Below are 17,346 nucleotides of genomic sequence, written 5' to 3'. Positions count from 1 at the left end.
AATGTAGCAGGGCGTGGAGTCATCCCACAGATGACATCCTTACCTTGTCAGCTTGCTGACGGGGTTAACCTCTTTGGTCATGTGGACAAGGCGTCCGACCTCTGATCAGAAGGTCCGTGGTTCGAATCCCTTCACGGGACTCGGAAATTTTATGGCCGCTACAAAAACAAAACATGATGCGGACTTTACGATGATGTGGATGGTACCTGAGAACCAAGACTTATTTTTTTAGCCTTATGTAATCAGCAGAGCGACTGCACTTTTCGTGATGGTTTGAAGTGACATGTTCATTGCTCTGTACAATCATATATTGTAAATAGTTGCATAACTACTAACAAGGAACAGCGCTGGGGAAACATGGAAGCCCTGTTCACCAACTTGGGGAATCTAAGTGAAATCTGGAAATCTTTGAATAACTGCATCTGAATGCTGTAATGTTATTGGTAAGGATGGTCTCCCTTCCCAATGCAGTCATTTGATTGGATGGTTGTTTTTAGATATAACTCATGGATAGCCTGCAATTGACTATGAAACATTCCAGTTATTGAGTGATCAAATTAAATAGTTTTCTTATTTGTGCTACACATTAGTATCATTTATATACACTTCCTGCTTGTAGATATAGAATGCAATGTAAAAAAATTGCATATCAACTTGCTACTCATTAACATAGTGTTTATAGCCAAGATCAGTGATGCCAATTATGGAATCGAACAACTTCAAACCTAATCAAATTGAACCTGTTTTTCTTAATTAACACTTTTTGATTTGGTCACACATTCATAAAGACAAGTGTTTCTTGATTCGATGTTTGGAAAATTAGAATAATTATTTGAGTCAAGCGGATCCATTGATTCAGCTAAAACATATTATTTTCCGGTAATTGTTGCTACTAATACTTACTACCAGTACATTGGACAGAGCTGATCGATGGTTGAACTTAACTTATATTAGTAGTTAGAGGTAGCAACATTTAAGTTTGAAACAGTTCATCTTTGATCACAAGATGGATATACTGAGAAATTAGATTTAATTTCATTTGCTTATACATTTTAATAGAACACTTGCTTTTATTTTGTAAGAGGAATTTTCTCATATTTCATATCCAAATCGGCATTTTAGGTCCAAAATCTGTACTTTATTTTTACATCTTTTTTTCATATCCTAGTCCATATTTTATATCCAAATCCGCATTTTATGTCCAAAATCTGTATTTTATATTCCAATTCATATCTCATGCCCAAATCCATATTTTGCATCCATCTCCACAAGATCAGTTGTTTCATTCTTTGTCATCTGTAACTTCCACCTCGGACTGATGCAGTTCCAAATGATCCATTTGACAGTGCTGGTTTTCTTTAGCAGTAAATGATAGACGTCATAGACAAGTGTTTTGTTGGTACAGCTTATATTATAACAGGTCTAATATCCCCCAAATCTTAAACATTTCTACCAACAGGAACCCTCAACAGCCAATGAGGAAGGCGCCTGTCCACAGGCAAACTAGACTTATCTGTAGGATGTTCTGCCAAGTTCTCGGTAGGGATTCGGCCTCCTGCATGAGTTGGCTTATCCTGAAAATAATAACTGCCCATGGCTAGATAAATAATCTTGTAATTCTAATCTTTCCATCCTGCAGCAGGCTCCTTCCATTCAACTCTTGCCATTGTTGGTTTGCTTTTGGGGGCTTTGACATTTTCAAGTTTGTCAAGAAACTGATCCCAGCCTTACTGCTCAGACTTAACACATGATTAGGGCTGATAATACTTGATGCAAGGTTATATAAGATGATGGTTCACATATTTGCTGTACAAGGCCATCTGGATAGTCTGACACTGTGGTGTGTTAAATGTTGATATTCTATGTGTAATGATAAATGGGACCATGTGGTATTATTCATAGAGATGTATTGATAAACACCAAGTTAAGTCTCCCCATGTATGAGCATGACTTCTTGGTATCCGGTTTGGGTTGTATCCCTAGTAGTGTTGAGTAGTATATGTGCCGACTGATAGCCCCATGCTGATCCCATGGTATCCGGTTTGGGTTGTGTCCTTAGTAGTGTTGAGTAGTATATGTGCCAACTGATAGCCCCATGCTGATCCCATGGTGTCTGGTTTGGGTTGTGTCCTTAGTAGTGTTGAGTAGTATATGTGCTGACTGATAGCCCCATGCTGATCCCATGGTGTCTGGTTTGGGTTGTATCCCTAGTAGTGTTGAGTAGTATATGTGCTGACTGATAGCCCCATGCTGATCCCATGGTATCCGGTTTGGGTTGTATCCCTAGTAGTGTTGAGTAGTATATGTGCTGACTGATAGTCCCATGCTGCTCCCATGGTGTCTGGTTTGGGTTGTATCCCTAGTAGTGTTGAGTAGTATATGTGCTGACTGATAGTCCCATGCTGCTACTATGGTATCTGGTTTGGGTTGTGTCCCTAGTAGTGTTGAGTAGTATATGTGCTGACTGATAGTCCCATGCTGCTACTATGGTATCTGGTTTGGGTTGTATCCCTAGTAGTGTTGAGTAGTATATGTGCTGACTGATAGTCCCATGCTGCTACTATGGTATCTGGTTTGGGTTGTATCCCTAGTAGTGTTGAGTAGTATATGTGCTGACTGATAGTCCCATGCTGCTACTATGGTATCTGGTTTGGGTTTTTATCCCTAGTAGTGTTGAGTAGTATATGTGCTGACTGATAGTCCCATGCTGATCCCATGGTATCTGGTTTGGGTTGTATCCCTAGTAGTGTTGAGTAGTATATGTGCTGACTGATAGTCCCATGCTTCTACTATGGTATCTGGTTTGGATTGTGTCTCTACTAGTGTTGAGTAGTATATGTGCCAACTGATAGCCCCATTGAAAACTATACTTAAAAATGGTAATTGGAAAAACCATCAAATCCAAAAAGCTTAACTTTCACCAGAAAGAAGGTTGCACAGCAATAGGTTACTGCAAAAGGAATGAAAACTTTAACACACATGGCAACATATTCAGAATAAAGGTAACAAAATATGAATCAGAAATGTCTTTTCCTACTTATTTTCCATGTTATCAACCAGTATTGTAAACTGAGAAAAATAGAATAGAAAAAGAAAGTATGTGAAACGTTCACAAGAATGAGCAACTCTCTGGAGGCGCCCATTGGCGTGGATTCATTTGCTTCCTATAAGATGAAAGTGAAGTTTGGGTTGTATGAGACTGCTAGGATGTTAAACATTGATCATGTTCGAAGCCCTTGAAAGCTCACCAGGAATGGCAGGCATGTATAATATTGGGAAGATGTGTGGATTTGGGAGTGGCTTATTCTAGGCTTAATCAAATCATGAGGCTTTTTAAGGCTGATTTTTGTGTGCAGCATGAAAGTTTAAGGATGAATTGAACCATGATACAGTTGACGGAATATCACCTTGAGTGTAAGCTATGCTTTTTATCAAAGCATCAGAAGAATAACGTTGGATATGTAACAATCCTTGTCTCTAATTTTGTAATCTTTGATAAAATGATTTTTCAAGATGTGAGAGATTTGTATGGAGAATCCTATAGTTTGAACGTGTCCCTACTTTATTTGCACTTCATTATCCAAATTTAGATAGAGGTAGACACTATTGGTCATGTCTAACTAGTCCATAGGTCATTTCAGACTAGTAGCTTATGTAACATAACTAGATTTGGGTAGAAAGAACTACCGGGTAGTCCCTCTATATATTAGACTAGTGTTGTGTCTAACCCTACACCTTTCCTTAAAGTCTACACTCATCATGCCGAAGACCCAGGTTCAATTCCCCATATCGGCACAATGTGTGAAGCCATTTCTGGTGTCCCCTGACACGATATTGCTGGAATATCGTTAACAGTGGCATAAAACCATACTCACTCACTGTAAATATAAATATTTGCTGATGATGCTCTTATAAAGGTGCAGTTAACTATGGCTGTCCATAGTGCTGTAATGATTACAATATTGTATGTTACAATATTCTTTTGTCATTATAAGATGAAATACAGTAACAAGAGTACATGTATATGTTCAGAAGGACACATTTTGTACAGCTATCGTCAAAACTGTTGGTTAATGTTGCCATTTGAAGGGTTATTGTAGGAAAACACTGTCAGAAAAGATCCATTTTGAAAATGACAGTCCTCTGTTGAGATAAGTCATTTTGATTGCTGCATATCAACATAAGCAGACCTGGAAAGTTTAACATGACCTTGGTGAAGGATTGTTTTGCCTGTGGCAGCCTGCCTTCGTGTCACTGCATACAGAATATTAACTTTCCCCACTCGTCCACTGTATAAGGATTGATATTGAGAACCGGAAAAGTCTAATTTTACATTTTGAATATTTTCGTTGAAACATTACAAATAAACTTCAAGGTTTTTTTTCATTTTTAACATAAATTTCAATTGTTGGAATGATTTATCTCAGCAAACATGTCGGTTTATTTATCCCTACTTCTGTTTCTGACAGAACTGTGAACAAACTAAATACTAACATGAACAATTAACATAGCTCGGAACACACATAGAATCTGACCTGTTCACCTGAATAGTCCTATCATGATATAGATACTACTCAAAAGAAGTTAAAGAACTTCTGATTTTATCAAATAAAGTTTCCTGTTAAATAAGATTGCCATGCCAGATTAGGTAGAGTAATATGAAGAAATTGTTTGTTCTTTTAATTCTTTTGAGTAGTCTACTTCACTTGCCAAAATCCAGCCAATGCTTAAATTATTCTTGTGTTCCTGATGACTAAAGTACAGTCAACTTTCAATAAGTAGACCCTGTGTGATAAAGAAGTTGTTATCCTAAAATTGTGTCACATTATGATGCAAAGGTAGATTTCACCCAAGTAGTATTCAAGATTAGGAAATTCTTATCTGTGATGTTTGTACTATTTTGGTATAGGATCTGTGATAGAAATAAAAATACATATTTAAGAATATGTTAAGATATTTGGTTTTAAATGAATGATAAGGGTTATTTCCCTTCCTCTACCTGAATTTGTTTCATTATGGAGATAGGAGACAGACTCGACAGGAAAAGAAAATTTTGTTTTAAAAATTTATATGTTGAGAACATTTGTGAATTTTTACATAGTCGGAGCCTTTAACCAAATTCTTGTAAAAACAATGCTTTGTTTTGAGCAACTAGTGCAATCTTGGACGTGTGTTGCTGTCACTGGGGTAGTGTTAAAACAGCATCCATATACTTATACTGCTCAAAAGAAGTTGAAGGACATGCAATTCCTTCATATTTTTATAGTTAATCTGTCATGGCATGACAGGGGTGGTGGCCTAGTGGTTAAAGTGTAACATCGGGTTCAATTCCACACAAGGTTACAATGTATGAAGCCTATTTGTGGTGTTCCCCCACCGTGATATGGCTGGAATATTGCCGAAAGCGGCATAAAACCATTTTCAATCACTCATGGCATTACAGATTAACTATAGTAATATGAAAGAACCGGGTGTCTTTTAACTTCTTTTGAGAAGTTATGTGACAGTCAGACCTATACTTGCACCTCATTAACAGCATACACAGTCAAAATCCAGGTGACAGGTCTGTAGATATGTGTTCACAACCAATAATGCTACTCTTTATTTCAGTCCTCACCCTCCTCTCCTCCTTCCTTCCTCCCTCCCTCCCTCCCTCCTCCACCTGGGCTGTGTAGAGTTGATGCTCTTGTAACACGGGCCGCGGACTGGGGCATGCTGCTTGGAGCAGGCTATCTCACTGCATGGTCACACTGGCTGGGGTTAACACTTGCACAAAGAGCACCTGCTGACTAAATTGATCAAATTGTGATCAGGAATTCACAAAAGTATATGCCTCATTCCAAATGAAGTTTTCCTATTAATATTGAAATATAATTAGAAAGTTTCGCCTTTATATTTTTATGCATTTAATTTGAAGAGGTTTGACTGAAAAAAAGTTTTTCTTTGACCAACATTTTAAATGTCATAGTCATGAAATTTCATGACATGTTTTATGTGATAAAATAATCATGTCTTTTGATAAAAATTATTTAATTTTTCTAAATTATTTTGAAAGAGGCAGTGGTTAGATATACAAGAGATCAACATGATCATCTATGACTGACATCAATTTTTTCATACGGGCTCTTTGTAAGTAGAATTAGTAGCTGTGTTGGCTTTTACACTAAATAGTTGGCAATTTTTATCCACTTGCAGAAAAAAAAGAAATTGCGGGAGACTTGGGCATATCTTCATGAGCTGACGGAGCCTGGCAAAAATGACAACGGCGTTGTTTACTTGTGATCTTCGCTGCTAGTACGGATATTGCAATATGAAACACACTTAGCGGTATTAAATGCACTTGTTTAAAGATTCAGTATTTCCCTCTTAAATATGGAGGTAACTAATGTTACAAGAATTGCAGCATATTAGCAACATGTTGAATTAACAATTGATGCACTTCTTTGTGTAATTTAAAAAAAAAACCTTGGTAATACTTGAATGTGAAATGGATAAATATTCCTTGCAACATTCTTCATTATGATGATGTATATAGGTCGTATTTCATGTCATGAAGGTTGAAATGGATACTGTTGTAATTATTTGTTCGTATTAATGGGATTTCAAGATTCATATCTTTCCTGCCTCATCAACACCTAAATTATGTTTTATTTTGCAGAAACTATCTGTATTTCTTGTGTAAGTGTTGTGATGTGAAAATTAATTTTGACTGTTTGCAACATAAACTCTTAAATGATTTTCTGATATACATTAAAACAATTACCATGATTTATTTCTCCAGAAACGTAGAACTCTTCGTCAGACACTTCAGAAACAACGCGAGGAGCAACTGCGTGCCAACTCACTCATGAAACAGCAAACGTCTATGGATAGTAACAGTACTCCAGTCTTCCGCCGTCAGTCATTTGCCGAGGCCACTGGCAGCCGTGTGTATGCTGCAACCCCACCTCCACCTAATTACACTCCCACCCACAGCTGTTCCGGCCAAGGTCGCAGCGTCACGTGGGGGCGGCCCCCTCAGAACTCAGAGTATAACATCATATAGGTCTTGGATTTGATACTCAGTGTTCATATTCTCTATCTTTAGAGAATATGGTATCTTTTCAATGTTTTGGAATGAGACATTTTGGCAGAGGCCATGACATCAAGTTTACATTTTTTTCTGACAGAGAATTTGCCTTTGCTAGGAATTGTTCTGGTTTTCTATTTTCATGGATGAAATTGATATATATCTATGAAAATGATATGCAAATTTGTACACATGCTTTGAAGAGATCAAACAGGAGAAAATGTCATATTTTGTATCTTGGCTCATCTTGATAGACTTCATTACCACTTTACTGTTGCTTGTATTACTCTGTGCTTTCAAGGCTAGAGATGTAGATCTTGTAGACGTTTATTCAGATTGTAGCTAGTGTAAGTTGAGACAATTGTGTCATTGTTATCTTTTACAAATTTATGATTTACAAGCATTTGTTGAGTTGATTACATTGAAAGTTTGTCTTTTACTGTAGCCAGTGACTTCAAGTCCACAGCTACTGATTGTCTAAGTACTCAAGTAAGAGAAGGGCGGTTGTTAAAACATATTCTTTGTGATTCCCCTTCTGGAACTGTATTGCAAATACTCATATCACCATCGTTTGTTTGGTCTTTTCATTTACTTCATTGTTGTGAAACATTACATAAAACATTTCATCAATATTTCCACAAGAAAGTGAGTTTCAGATTTTCAGTATCAAACTGTCGCAATAACCACCAGCCAATTATGAATTCAGTGATTGAACACAAAAACTGTAAATCACAGAAATTTATCTGGCAGTAAGTCATGAAGCTACAATTGATATGGAAACTACAGGTTTACAATCTCCAACGCCTATAATTATTAACATTTGAACTTTGTTTATGGAGGTCAGGCTTAATGAAGTCTTACCTGAAATGTACTCTGCACAAGACATTGTGCTTGTTGAAGTAGTCATAATAGTCCATTTGTTATCTATATTGAGTGTTGTCTTCAACTTTGGAAGTTTGGGGAGTTACTTGTATATATTGTTGAGTGTCTGAAGTGTTGTTTATGCCAATGAAGATCTGAATCTGCTTGTATAAAATAAATGTTATCAATTTGATCATGAAACAATAACATGACAAATCAGACAGGATGAACCTTCATACATGTTTTAATATGAATGGCCAGATATTAGTGTTTCGTTAGAGAATTTATCCTCCTCTAGAATGACAATCATTCATTTCCATTTTTATCATGGCATTGTGTAATCCTATAACAAGTATCAACATGATCAAGTTAATCAAGCCATAATTAATGTAACAATAAATCGTATTAAGTATGTAAAAAAGTATATTTTTATGATAGATTTTCTGAAGTATTGTACGTAGGTCAGAGCACCTGGTAGCATAGTCTGTCTCACAGTCCCTGAACCTTAACTGTTTTCCCTTCCACCCTGCCCTTACTTTAATTCTACATAAAAAACAAAGCAAGTCTAGATTTTCCACAGGTTCTGAATCTCCTGGCTGTTGCACTGGGATGTCTTTTCAATTAAGATGTTTCTATCACAAAGATATATTTTCAGAGACTAAGTGTCAGTCTACTGGTAATCCATTGTTCACATATAAGGGAAGGTAGTAGGAGAAATCATATGTAAAATTACCTTTGCAGATATTCATTTGCATAACCAGGATTTAGTTACATCCGTTCTGAAAGTCTGTTTTTTTTTTAGAAGTATGGGCATAGTCTGTATTCGTTCAGGTGTAGATGAAATGACAAGCATGGACACAAGCTGTTTGACATGTGTGACTACGTACTGGCAGGTTATCCATATTACTATATGTAATGCTGTAGGCTCAAGTGTAAGTTACTGAAATTTGATCAGAGAGCTGCTTTAAATTGCCAATGATTTAACTGATTATTCACGATATGGTTTACACTTTGTGACTATTTAACTGATTATTGGCTATATTGTTTATACCTTGTTAGTCTGGACGAAAATGACAGTCTAAACATTTTTTCTTTCTGTGAAGTCATGTGATACATGTTTACATATACTTGATACTTTTCTTCAGTTGATATTTTGTTGATTATCAGTCTGCTCAGAGTTTGACTCAGTATCTTGTGCAATCTGTCAGTCTTCAGTGTATTTCATTCTTTTGCAAAATTTAGTACAAAATGTTTTCACCTGAAGTTATTTCTTTATTGTGATTTTGAGATTGTGCCACTCTCTTCTTTGATTTTTATTCATCTCAAGAGAGACACATACTTTGCTCATGTATATTACGAGTTTACCCAAAGCGTGCAATAAAGTTCTTCCATTGTCAAGTCATTGTCCATGCAGGTATTATAACTTGTCTTCTTCAGTTCAATAAAATGACAGTCTAATGGATGTGTCTGTTCCATGTGATGTTCCGGACGTCGCATATTGTGCCAGCTGGGAGTATATCTCCTCAATACCTCTCCCATTCTCATTGCCATTTGTTTTGTTTTACTAGTTGGTATGTTATTAGTTGTTGACCAGTCTTGCGCGGTATAGGGTGAGATGTAGGGTCGGGTTCTTAGGTCAGCTGGTGAATAGACTGTGAATAAATATTCTTGAGGGTGCAAACATCCGTCCAGCCAGCATCAGGACAAGGTCCAGGAGGTTGAGACTGCATGGCATTCGGGTGTTAAGACCAGGTCGTGGAGTAGCCCTAAGATGCCAACATCAATGTCAGAGATTGAGATGGGCCCGTGCTGTACATGAGAACAGGAACTTGTAAAGACTTCACTTCAACTGTTTTGGATTGATGGGAGAATCAGAGTACCTTGATGACAAGGTGGGGCAGGGGAGGGGGACAGGATGCTTGTGGTTGTGATCAGGATTAGTTGTATGGTGACGGTAACGTTATCGTAAGTGGAGGAATCCCTTGTGATGTCAAAACAGATCTGGTAGTTTTTGATGCCAATCCGACTGTCCAACACTGTATAGATCAGGTACTTCATCCAGTTTTTCTGCCTTTAATGAAGCAAGACCCAAACTGCCTGTTTCAACAAGACAACCCAAGAACCCACACGGCAAGGATTATGACCAACCATCTGCATGCCAAACACATCAATGTCTTGCCCTGGCTGCCAAGATATCACCCAAAATCCCATAAAGAACATCTCAAGGCCTTTCTGGATCGCCAGATCAGAGAACGATTAGTTCTTCCACCCACAAAACAAGGCCTTGCTCAGGCACGGGTTGGGGAATTGCACCAGATTCCAGCAGCCTTCATTAGTTGCCTGACTGTGTCATGTTATAGCATGTTTAAGCGCCAATGGAGTACATCTTGACTGATTTGCACGATTTCAAGGTGACAAGGTTTATTGTGTATGAGGTCACTGTCTACTTCCTCGAATATTAAACAGTTGACCACACCTTCATAACGGACGTCAATAAATGACATCATTATCTGTGACAATTATCTGTTAAAATTCTGAACATATACCAACACATGCTTGTGTGCCTTCAAAATGAAATTATTTTGTTTTTAATAGCTGTGTTTGGTATAGTTTCTGTAGGCCGTCAGTTTAACATTAATAGAGAGAATGTGTCATTAGCATGATAATATCCCCAAACCAGCCCACTCGTACAGATACGTATCACAGCTGTTATTCACATTAAGGATACAACAAAAGTCAGTGTGACACGTCATCAGCAATGGATTTTGTCACTATGGGTCACTTCACCATCAGAGAGAAACACTATTGTGAGCAAATCGAAAGAAAGAATTCGGAAATTGATGGGCTTTGATTTGTAATTGAGATGGAAACGACTGACAGTGGAATGAACTTCATAATCATAGTATCAGAATACTGCCAGAAAGTATTCTTTTTACCCTCCAAATGCAATCTGTCCAGCATTTACTCAAGTTGCGGGCTGTTTTATAGGTGCTGCCGCTACTGTCACCATCAGCAACACTACCACTGAGACTCATACCTTTCCCTCAATGTTCCTCCTACTGCCCTCTCTTATTCTCATTCATCGCCGTCATATAGCTGGAATATTGTGACAAACAAACAAACACATCTTATTCTCATTCAGTCTGCCGTACTCATGGCCACCACCTTAGCTTCCTCCCATACTCTTCCTCTCCTGTACTCATGACCAGCTCTACTACCTCCCATACTCCTCTCCCATACTCATGACCACCACCTCTGCTTCCTCCCGTACACATGACAACCACCTCTGCTTCTTCACATACTCCTCTCCCGTACTCATGACCACCACCTCTGCTTCCTCCCTGGGAGGTAACTCACTGCATGATCACACTTAAACTTTCAACTGCTACTGCTTGTACCGCTCTTCCTCCTCCATCTACAACGCAATAGGACAAATATGCCTTCCGGTATCCCAAGTTCGCCATTGTCCTACTACAACTACAGCTGCTGTTGCGGCAACGACTGCTACCAATGCTGCTGGTGCTTCGACTGATACTTTTACAACTGCTGCTACTACTACTATTGCTGCTGCTACTACTACTACTGCTACTACTACTACTATTGCTGCTGCTACTAGAACTACAACTACGACTACAGCTACGACTACTACTACTGCTACTACTACTATTGCTGCTGCTACTACTGCTACTAAAACTACAACTACGACTACAGCTACTACTACTACTACTGCTACTGCTACTACTACAATTGCTGCTGCTACTAGAACTACAACTACGACTACAGCTACGACTACTACTACTACTATTGCTGCTGCTACTAGAACTACAACTACGACTACAGCTACGACTACTACTACTGCTACTATTGCTGCTGCTACTAGAACTACAACTACGACTACAGCTACGACTACTACTACTACTGCTACTGCTACAAGTGCTGCTGCTACTACTGCTACTAGAACTAGAACTACGACTACAGCTACGACTCCTCCTCCTCCTACTACTACTACTACTGATGCTTTTGCTGATGTCTAGACTGCTACACTAATAAAATTCACATGACACATTAATCAAGTCACGATATGGCTGAAACTACTGCCGATGTGTCTTAACATTTAGCTCACTCACTCACTCATTCGTAAATAGATATTGTACATATGGAATAGAAAATGTATTATGCGAGTCTTTGGTGAGCACTTATCCCTATTCTCTGTGTTATGTATTAGTGTTAAGTTGTAGTAGCTGTAACCCAGCAGTGTTCACATTGTCGATTCGAACGTTGACGGTGAAGACAATATATGTCATCGATGACAATCAACTTAAAGTAATCAATAGTCGCTCTATGGCTGAAATAATGCTGATGCGACGTTAAATTTCAACTCTCACACACTAAAGTATTCAATGAATAACATATCTACACAAAAGGGATATATGAAAACATATCAGATGCAGATATCATCATATCAAGCATCAGCTGTGTCGACACTATACACTATGATTCTAATATGCATGTTCTTTTCTGTAGACCAGAAACTGTATCAGATATCAAATATATCAGATCCTTCATATCGATTCACGTGGATGAAGGTTTTCACAAATTCTCCTTTGAACATTGTTTGAAACGCTTTTGGGACTGATAATTGTATTTTTCATGAAATTAGCTTGTATATTATTACTTTGTTTACTTTGTGCAGGTTCCACAGCTCGCTCTATATTAGAAGTGTATTTAATATAAAGCCACTCCATTGAGAGGGCAGTCACAGTTACTCTCTGTCCCACGTATAGCGGCATAAAACGAGCGGTGGTGGACACTTCATTCAAACACATCCTTGACGTCATTGTATTGTTTTAAACGCTCCATTATTTTTCAGGAATGGAGAGTTGTTTGTCAAGTATACATTATCTTGAATCAACATTTCAATTAATTTCCACTTGGAATTGACGGAACTTTTTAAAAAATATTTCGACAAGTGAATGATTTCAAATTATGTCGGAAAACATGTGTCGCCAGCGGGGTTCGAATCCGCCTCGTTTGATTTGTGTACATGTGATTGTAGACCTCAGCTATGGCGAAACATGAAGGTATGGTGTAAAATAACTATTAAATATTTTCATAATTTTGCATAATGCTTAAAAGCTCTAAAATAATATGCATATGTATATAATGTTGTGTTAGGGCAGGTTACCTATTAGCAATGTTCATATTCATAGTAATTAGAAACCCTGAAGATCATGGGTAGAACAGGTCACCAGCAACCCATGCTTGCCGTAAAAGGCGACTATGCTTGTCGTAAGAGGCGACCTCCGGGATCGGGTGGTCAGGCTCGCTGACTTGGTTGAAGCATGTCATCGATCCCAATTGCGTGGATCGATGCTCATGATATCGATCACTGGATTGTCTGGTCCAGACTCGATTATTTACAGACCGCCGTCATATAGCTGGACTATTTCCTATAATCCCTGTCAGCGTGTATATTTACAATGTGCAAGCGATTGATAAAATACTCGTCTAGGACCCCACGAAATCATTAGGAGCCGTTTAACCATGCATTGTAAATATCAGCTAGCGACGGAGCTTGGTGCACGTGCAACAGCGACAGAGAACGTATTCCTCGTGCACCACGCAAGGGCGACATACTCACAGGAAAAATCCAGTCAACAAAGAGTTCTAGTTTATTTTTCAAATATTTCCCACAAGAGAAAATATTTTGTCAAAGTGTAAAAGTAGGGATGTGTTTTAAATAGGGGCTGGTGTCCAACGCCGTGATATTGCTGGAATATTGCTAAAAGCGGCGTAAAACCATACTCACTCACTCACTTTAAATAGGGGAAGATCCTCGTAACTCTCCGTTCCATAAAAATAATGGGCCTCTGCGCCATTATTTTTCAGGACTGAAGAGTTACTCGGACATTCCCCTCCACATAATTCTAAGCGTGTTATTATTATGCGTGGTTTATTACCCTCCAAAAGATGTGACTGATACAGAAAAGATGTTTTAAATTTGTATGGAAGGGAAAACTGGATAAAGTGAAAAGACAAATAATGCCTCACCCCCCAAAACATGGCGGAGTTAACATGCCAATTATCGAGGATGTGATTGCAGCACAAAAACTTTTATGGATCAGAAGATTATATTGTTATCACTCAAAATGGACTGAGTTAGTTGCTTGCTGTATTCCAAATAGAGAGAGATTATGGTTGGCAGATGCCTCCTATGTTGATGTATTTATTGCTACAAATACCATGAATGTATTTTGGAAGGATGATTTCTTGGAAGCTTGGGCAACAGACTTGTCCAAAACGAAACTGAAAACTGGTCAAGATATTATGAGACAATCTATATGGTTTTAATAGCAGAAGACAAACAGGAAATATCCCAATCTTTTATAAACATTGGTCAAGCAGAGGTGTAACCTTCATTGGGGATTTAGTGGATGACAAAGGTAAATTTTATATATTTGATGCTTCTGTGCATGTGTATGTAATCCCAACAAATTATATAGACTATTATGGAGTTGTAAATGCAGTCAAACAATTTTGTAAGGTAAAGGAATACATAGTTTTCAATTATATATCTCCTCGACCAACCATGCCACTCAATATATCACATCTTCTTAACCAAAATATAGGTAGTAAATTTTTTTACGAGACTTTATCAGCACAGGAGTTAATTAAATTTCATGGTATTGAAAAATGGGAAAGTATACTAAATAAGACATTTAGTGAAACAAATTGGCAAGAACATATATTGATGGTAAAAAGATGCACTCAAAGTGAGGATATAAGATGGTTTCAGTTTAAGATTATTCACTACATTCTTACAAAAAACAAATATCTATATAAAATTGGATATGTTGATTCTCCTATGTGTACTTTCTGTACAAATCAACCTGAAACTTTAATCAATATGTTGTATGATTGTGAACATGTAAGAAAAATGTTGGAGAAACTGTACATTTGGATAAAATCCGATGTGGAAGGAACCATTGATTTAAACAGAAAATGTTTTGTTTTGATTTCAAGGCAAAACACAACAACCCATTGAATATTGTACTTTTAATAACAAACAAGTAATATACAGACACTGTAGGAAAGGATAACTGTTAGTTATTACAATGCTACAGATTAATGTCATTTACAAATCGTAACTATGCAAACTTTTTTAGTTTCTGGTCTTCCTTCCACACTTTGTTTACAAACTAATTTGTAAGACACACTGATACAGTACGTTGACTTTACAGGCAAGAATTTATATACATGAAAAGATGTACATTTCTTGAATACTATGTACCACAACTTTATTGACATGACATGTATATATAAATGCTCTACCTGCTGAGATGAATAAAGAAGGGAAAAAAATTATACGGTTTAAACGATTTGGTGTGCATTGTTAGATGAGTGCATTATGTGAATTAAGACTCGTTTGAGTAGAACATATAACTTGTGCTATTAGTGAATAATCTGTTGTTGAAAGGGGTGTTTCAAATCTTGTGTGAATGTGAATCCGTGAGGATTCGGGGTAGAAATAGAGAATCTCACCCGTGTCTTTTGATATGAAATATATCAACACGAGTTGATAAAAGTGAGAAAACTCCGAGGCTTGCCGAGGATTTCCCCCCCTTTTATCAAAGAGTGTTGATATATTTGATATCAAAAGACACGAGGGTGAGATTTTATTAATCATCCAACATCATTCTTTTCATCACTTTTTCAGTTTGTAGACAGTAATTAGCAGTATCTTAAGTGCAAAAAGTACTGCTTACAGCTTCAGTAGCAGAGCCATTAGTGAACTCATTTGATTGTGACGTCATGGTAACAATGACGTCACAAGGGTCTGCAAAGCATTGTGATGCAATTACATTGAAGCGATATCTACAGTGTAGATATCGCTTGATCTCACCCAATCGATATCTCCTGTGGGAGCCAGTTTTGGACGATAATAGGTCTTTAGCAACCCATGTTTCCTGTAAAAAGCAACTATGCTCGTCATAAGAGGCGACTAACGGGATCGGGTGGTCAGGCTTGCTGACTTGGTTGATGCATGTCATCGTATCCCAATTGAGTGGATCGATGCTCATGATATCAATCACTGGATTGTCTGGTCCAGACTCGATTATTTACAGACCGCCGTCATTTTGCTGGAATATTGCTGAGTGGTGCGTAAAACAACAAACAAACTAATATAATTACTACAGTTAACTAATGATCACATCAAAACAAAAGTTGCAATTAGGGTCACATTGATCACAAAAAGCTAATGGGGCGTTCGGGTAGCCTAGTGGTTAAAGCGTTCGCTCGTCATGCCGAAGACCCGGGTTCGATTCCCGACATGGGTACAATGTGTGAAGCCCATTACTGGTGTCCCCCGCCGTGATATTGCTTGAATATTGTTAAAAGCGTCGTAAAACCATACTCACTCACTCACACTCAGTATGCTAATAAAAGAGTGGGAAATGCATTTTATCGAAAAACATACTATTTTATTCATCACAAACACATACAAAGGCAAGTTAATTGTCCACATGTCAACAGTAAAATATATTTTGAAAGCTTTACAGAGGCCTGGAATGTTGTAACCTTGATCAAACAGCTTCTGAGCAAGAGTCATATGACGCTCTTTGAAATCTTGGTACAAAGAGCATGCTCGATTGTTGTGAAAAAGTTGTGAAATGAAGACACCAAGGGCTGGAGCTGCAGGAACATTGCTCAACATATAGGAAAAGTTCGCCTCCTTTAAAGAATAGTACTCTTTCAAAATATCTGTAGACTTTCAAAATTGTAAAGTATGCATAAAATATTATGGATGTTCAGATAATACCTTTCTTGCAGGAATTCCACTCAGTATGCTTCTCAATTAGGAACTATTCATCAGCAAAAAAAATCGTCACCTTGGACAATTTCTTGTACTTTGCTTTAGGGATGGCTGAGTGCAGGTGGATAATTACATGCCCCACGAATTTCAGTTGACATTCAAATCAGGAAGGGTGTTTTTGGACTGCACTGAAATCAGGCTTCAAATTGCATCGAACTTAGTGGTAAATGTCATGTTCTAACCCCACTAAAAACGCAACTGGTATGACTAGTGTTATCCCACATGGTGCCGTAAGATTTGTGTCCCTTTATGTCGAGCAATATTCCAACAGCTCCAGTCTTTGGTACAATAGAGGTACAATTGAGCAATCTCTTTCAACGAAGATGACAACTGGCTTACCTTTGCATGTTTCTGCCATAGGTGGGGTAGGATACGCTTACCTTTACACTAACACCTCGTATCACTACAGCATTCCGACAATAAAATGTATCTCAAGAATATCTCGATATGGCTTCGAGTCACCTAAATATTACACTACACTACAAAGTATTATTACAGCATATCTTGTTTTATTTAAATGTATTTTTCAGGTTATGTACTC

At 37.8% G+C, this 17,346-nt stretch overlaps 1 protein-coding gene across 5 annotated transcripts in view; it reads left to right on the top strand.

Moving 5' to 3' along the window:
• LOC139473744 (glutamate [NMDA] receptor subunit 1-like) overlaps positions 1 to 9,376 on the top strand; it is a 37,338-nt gene extending 27,962 nt beyond the window's left edge. The window contains exons 18-19 of one of the 5 annotated variants that reach the window (XM_071256476.1): positions 6,196 to 6,294; positions 6,782 to 6,872. In XM_071256476.1, the coding sequence (XP_071112577.1) occupies positions 6,196 to 6,282 (87 nt within the window). In that variant the 3' untranslated portion in view covers positions 6,283 to 6,294; positions 6,782 to 6,872. Of the gene's footprint in view, positions 1 to 1,459; positions 1,540 to 6,195; positions 6,328 to 6,781 lie in introns of those variants that run through there. The other 4 variants (XM_071256475.1, XM_071256477.1, XM_071256478.1 and 1 more) reach the window with 4 other exon arrangements.
• Positions 9,377 to 17,346: the final 7,970 nt, after the last annotated feature.

The sequence above is a fragment of the Haliotis cracherodii genome, unplaced genomic scaffold (assembly GCF_022045235.1).
Source record: "Haliotis cracherodii isolate W230 unplaced genomic scaffold, xgHalCrac1.p SCAF_3, whole genome shotgun sequence".
Lineage (NCBI taxonomy): Eukaryota > Metazoa > Mollusca > Gastropoda > Lepetellida > Haliotidae > Haliotis > Haliotis cracherodii.
Note: the sequence above shows the minus strand (reverse complement) of the source record. Positions and strands in the feature narration are given on the sequence as shown.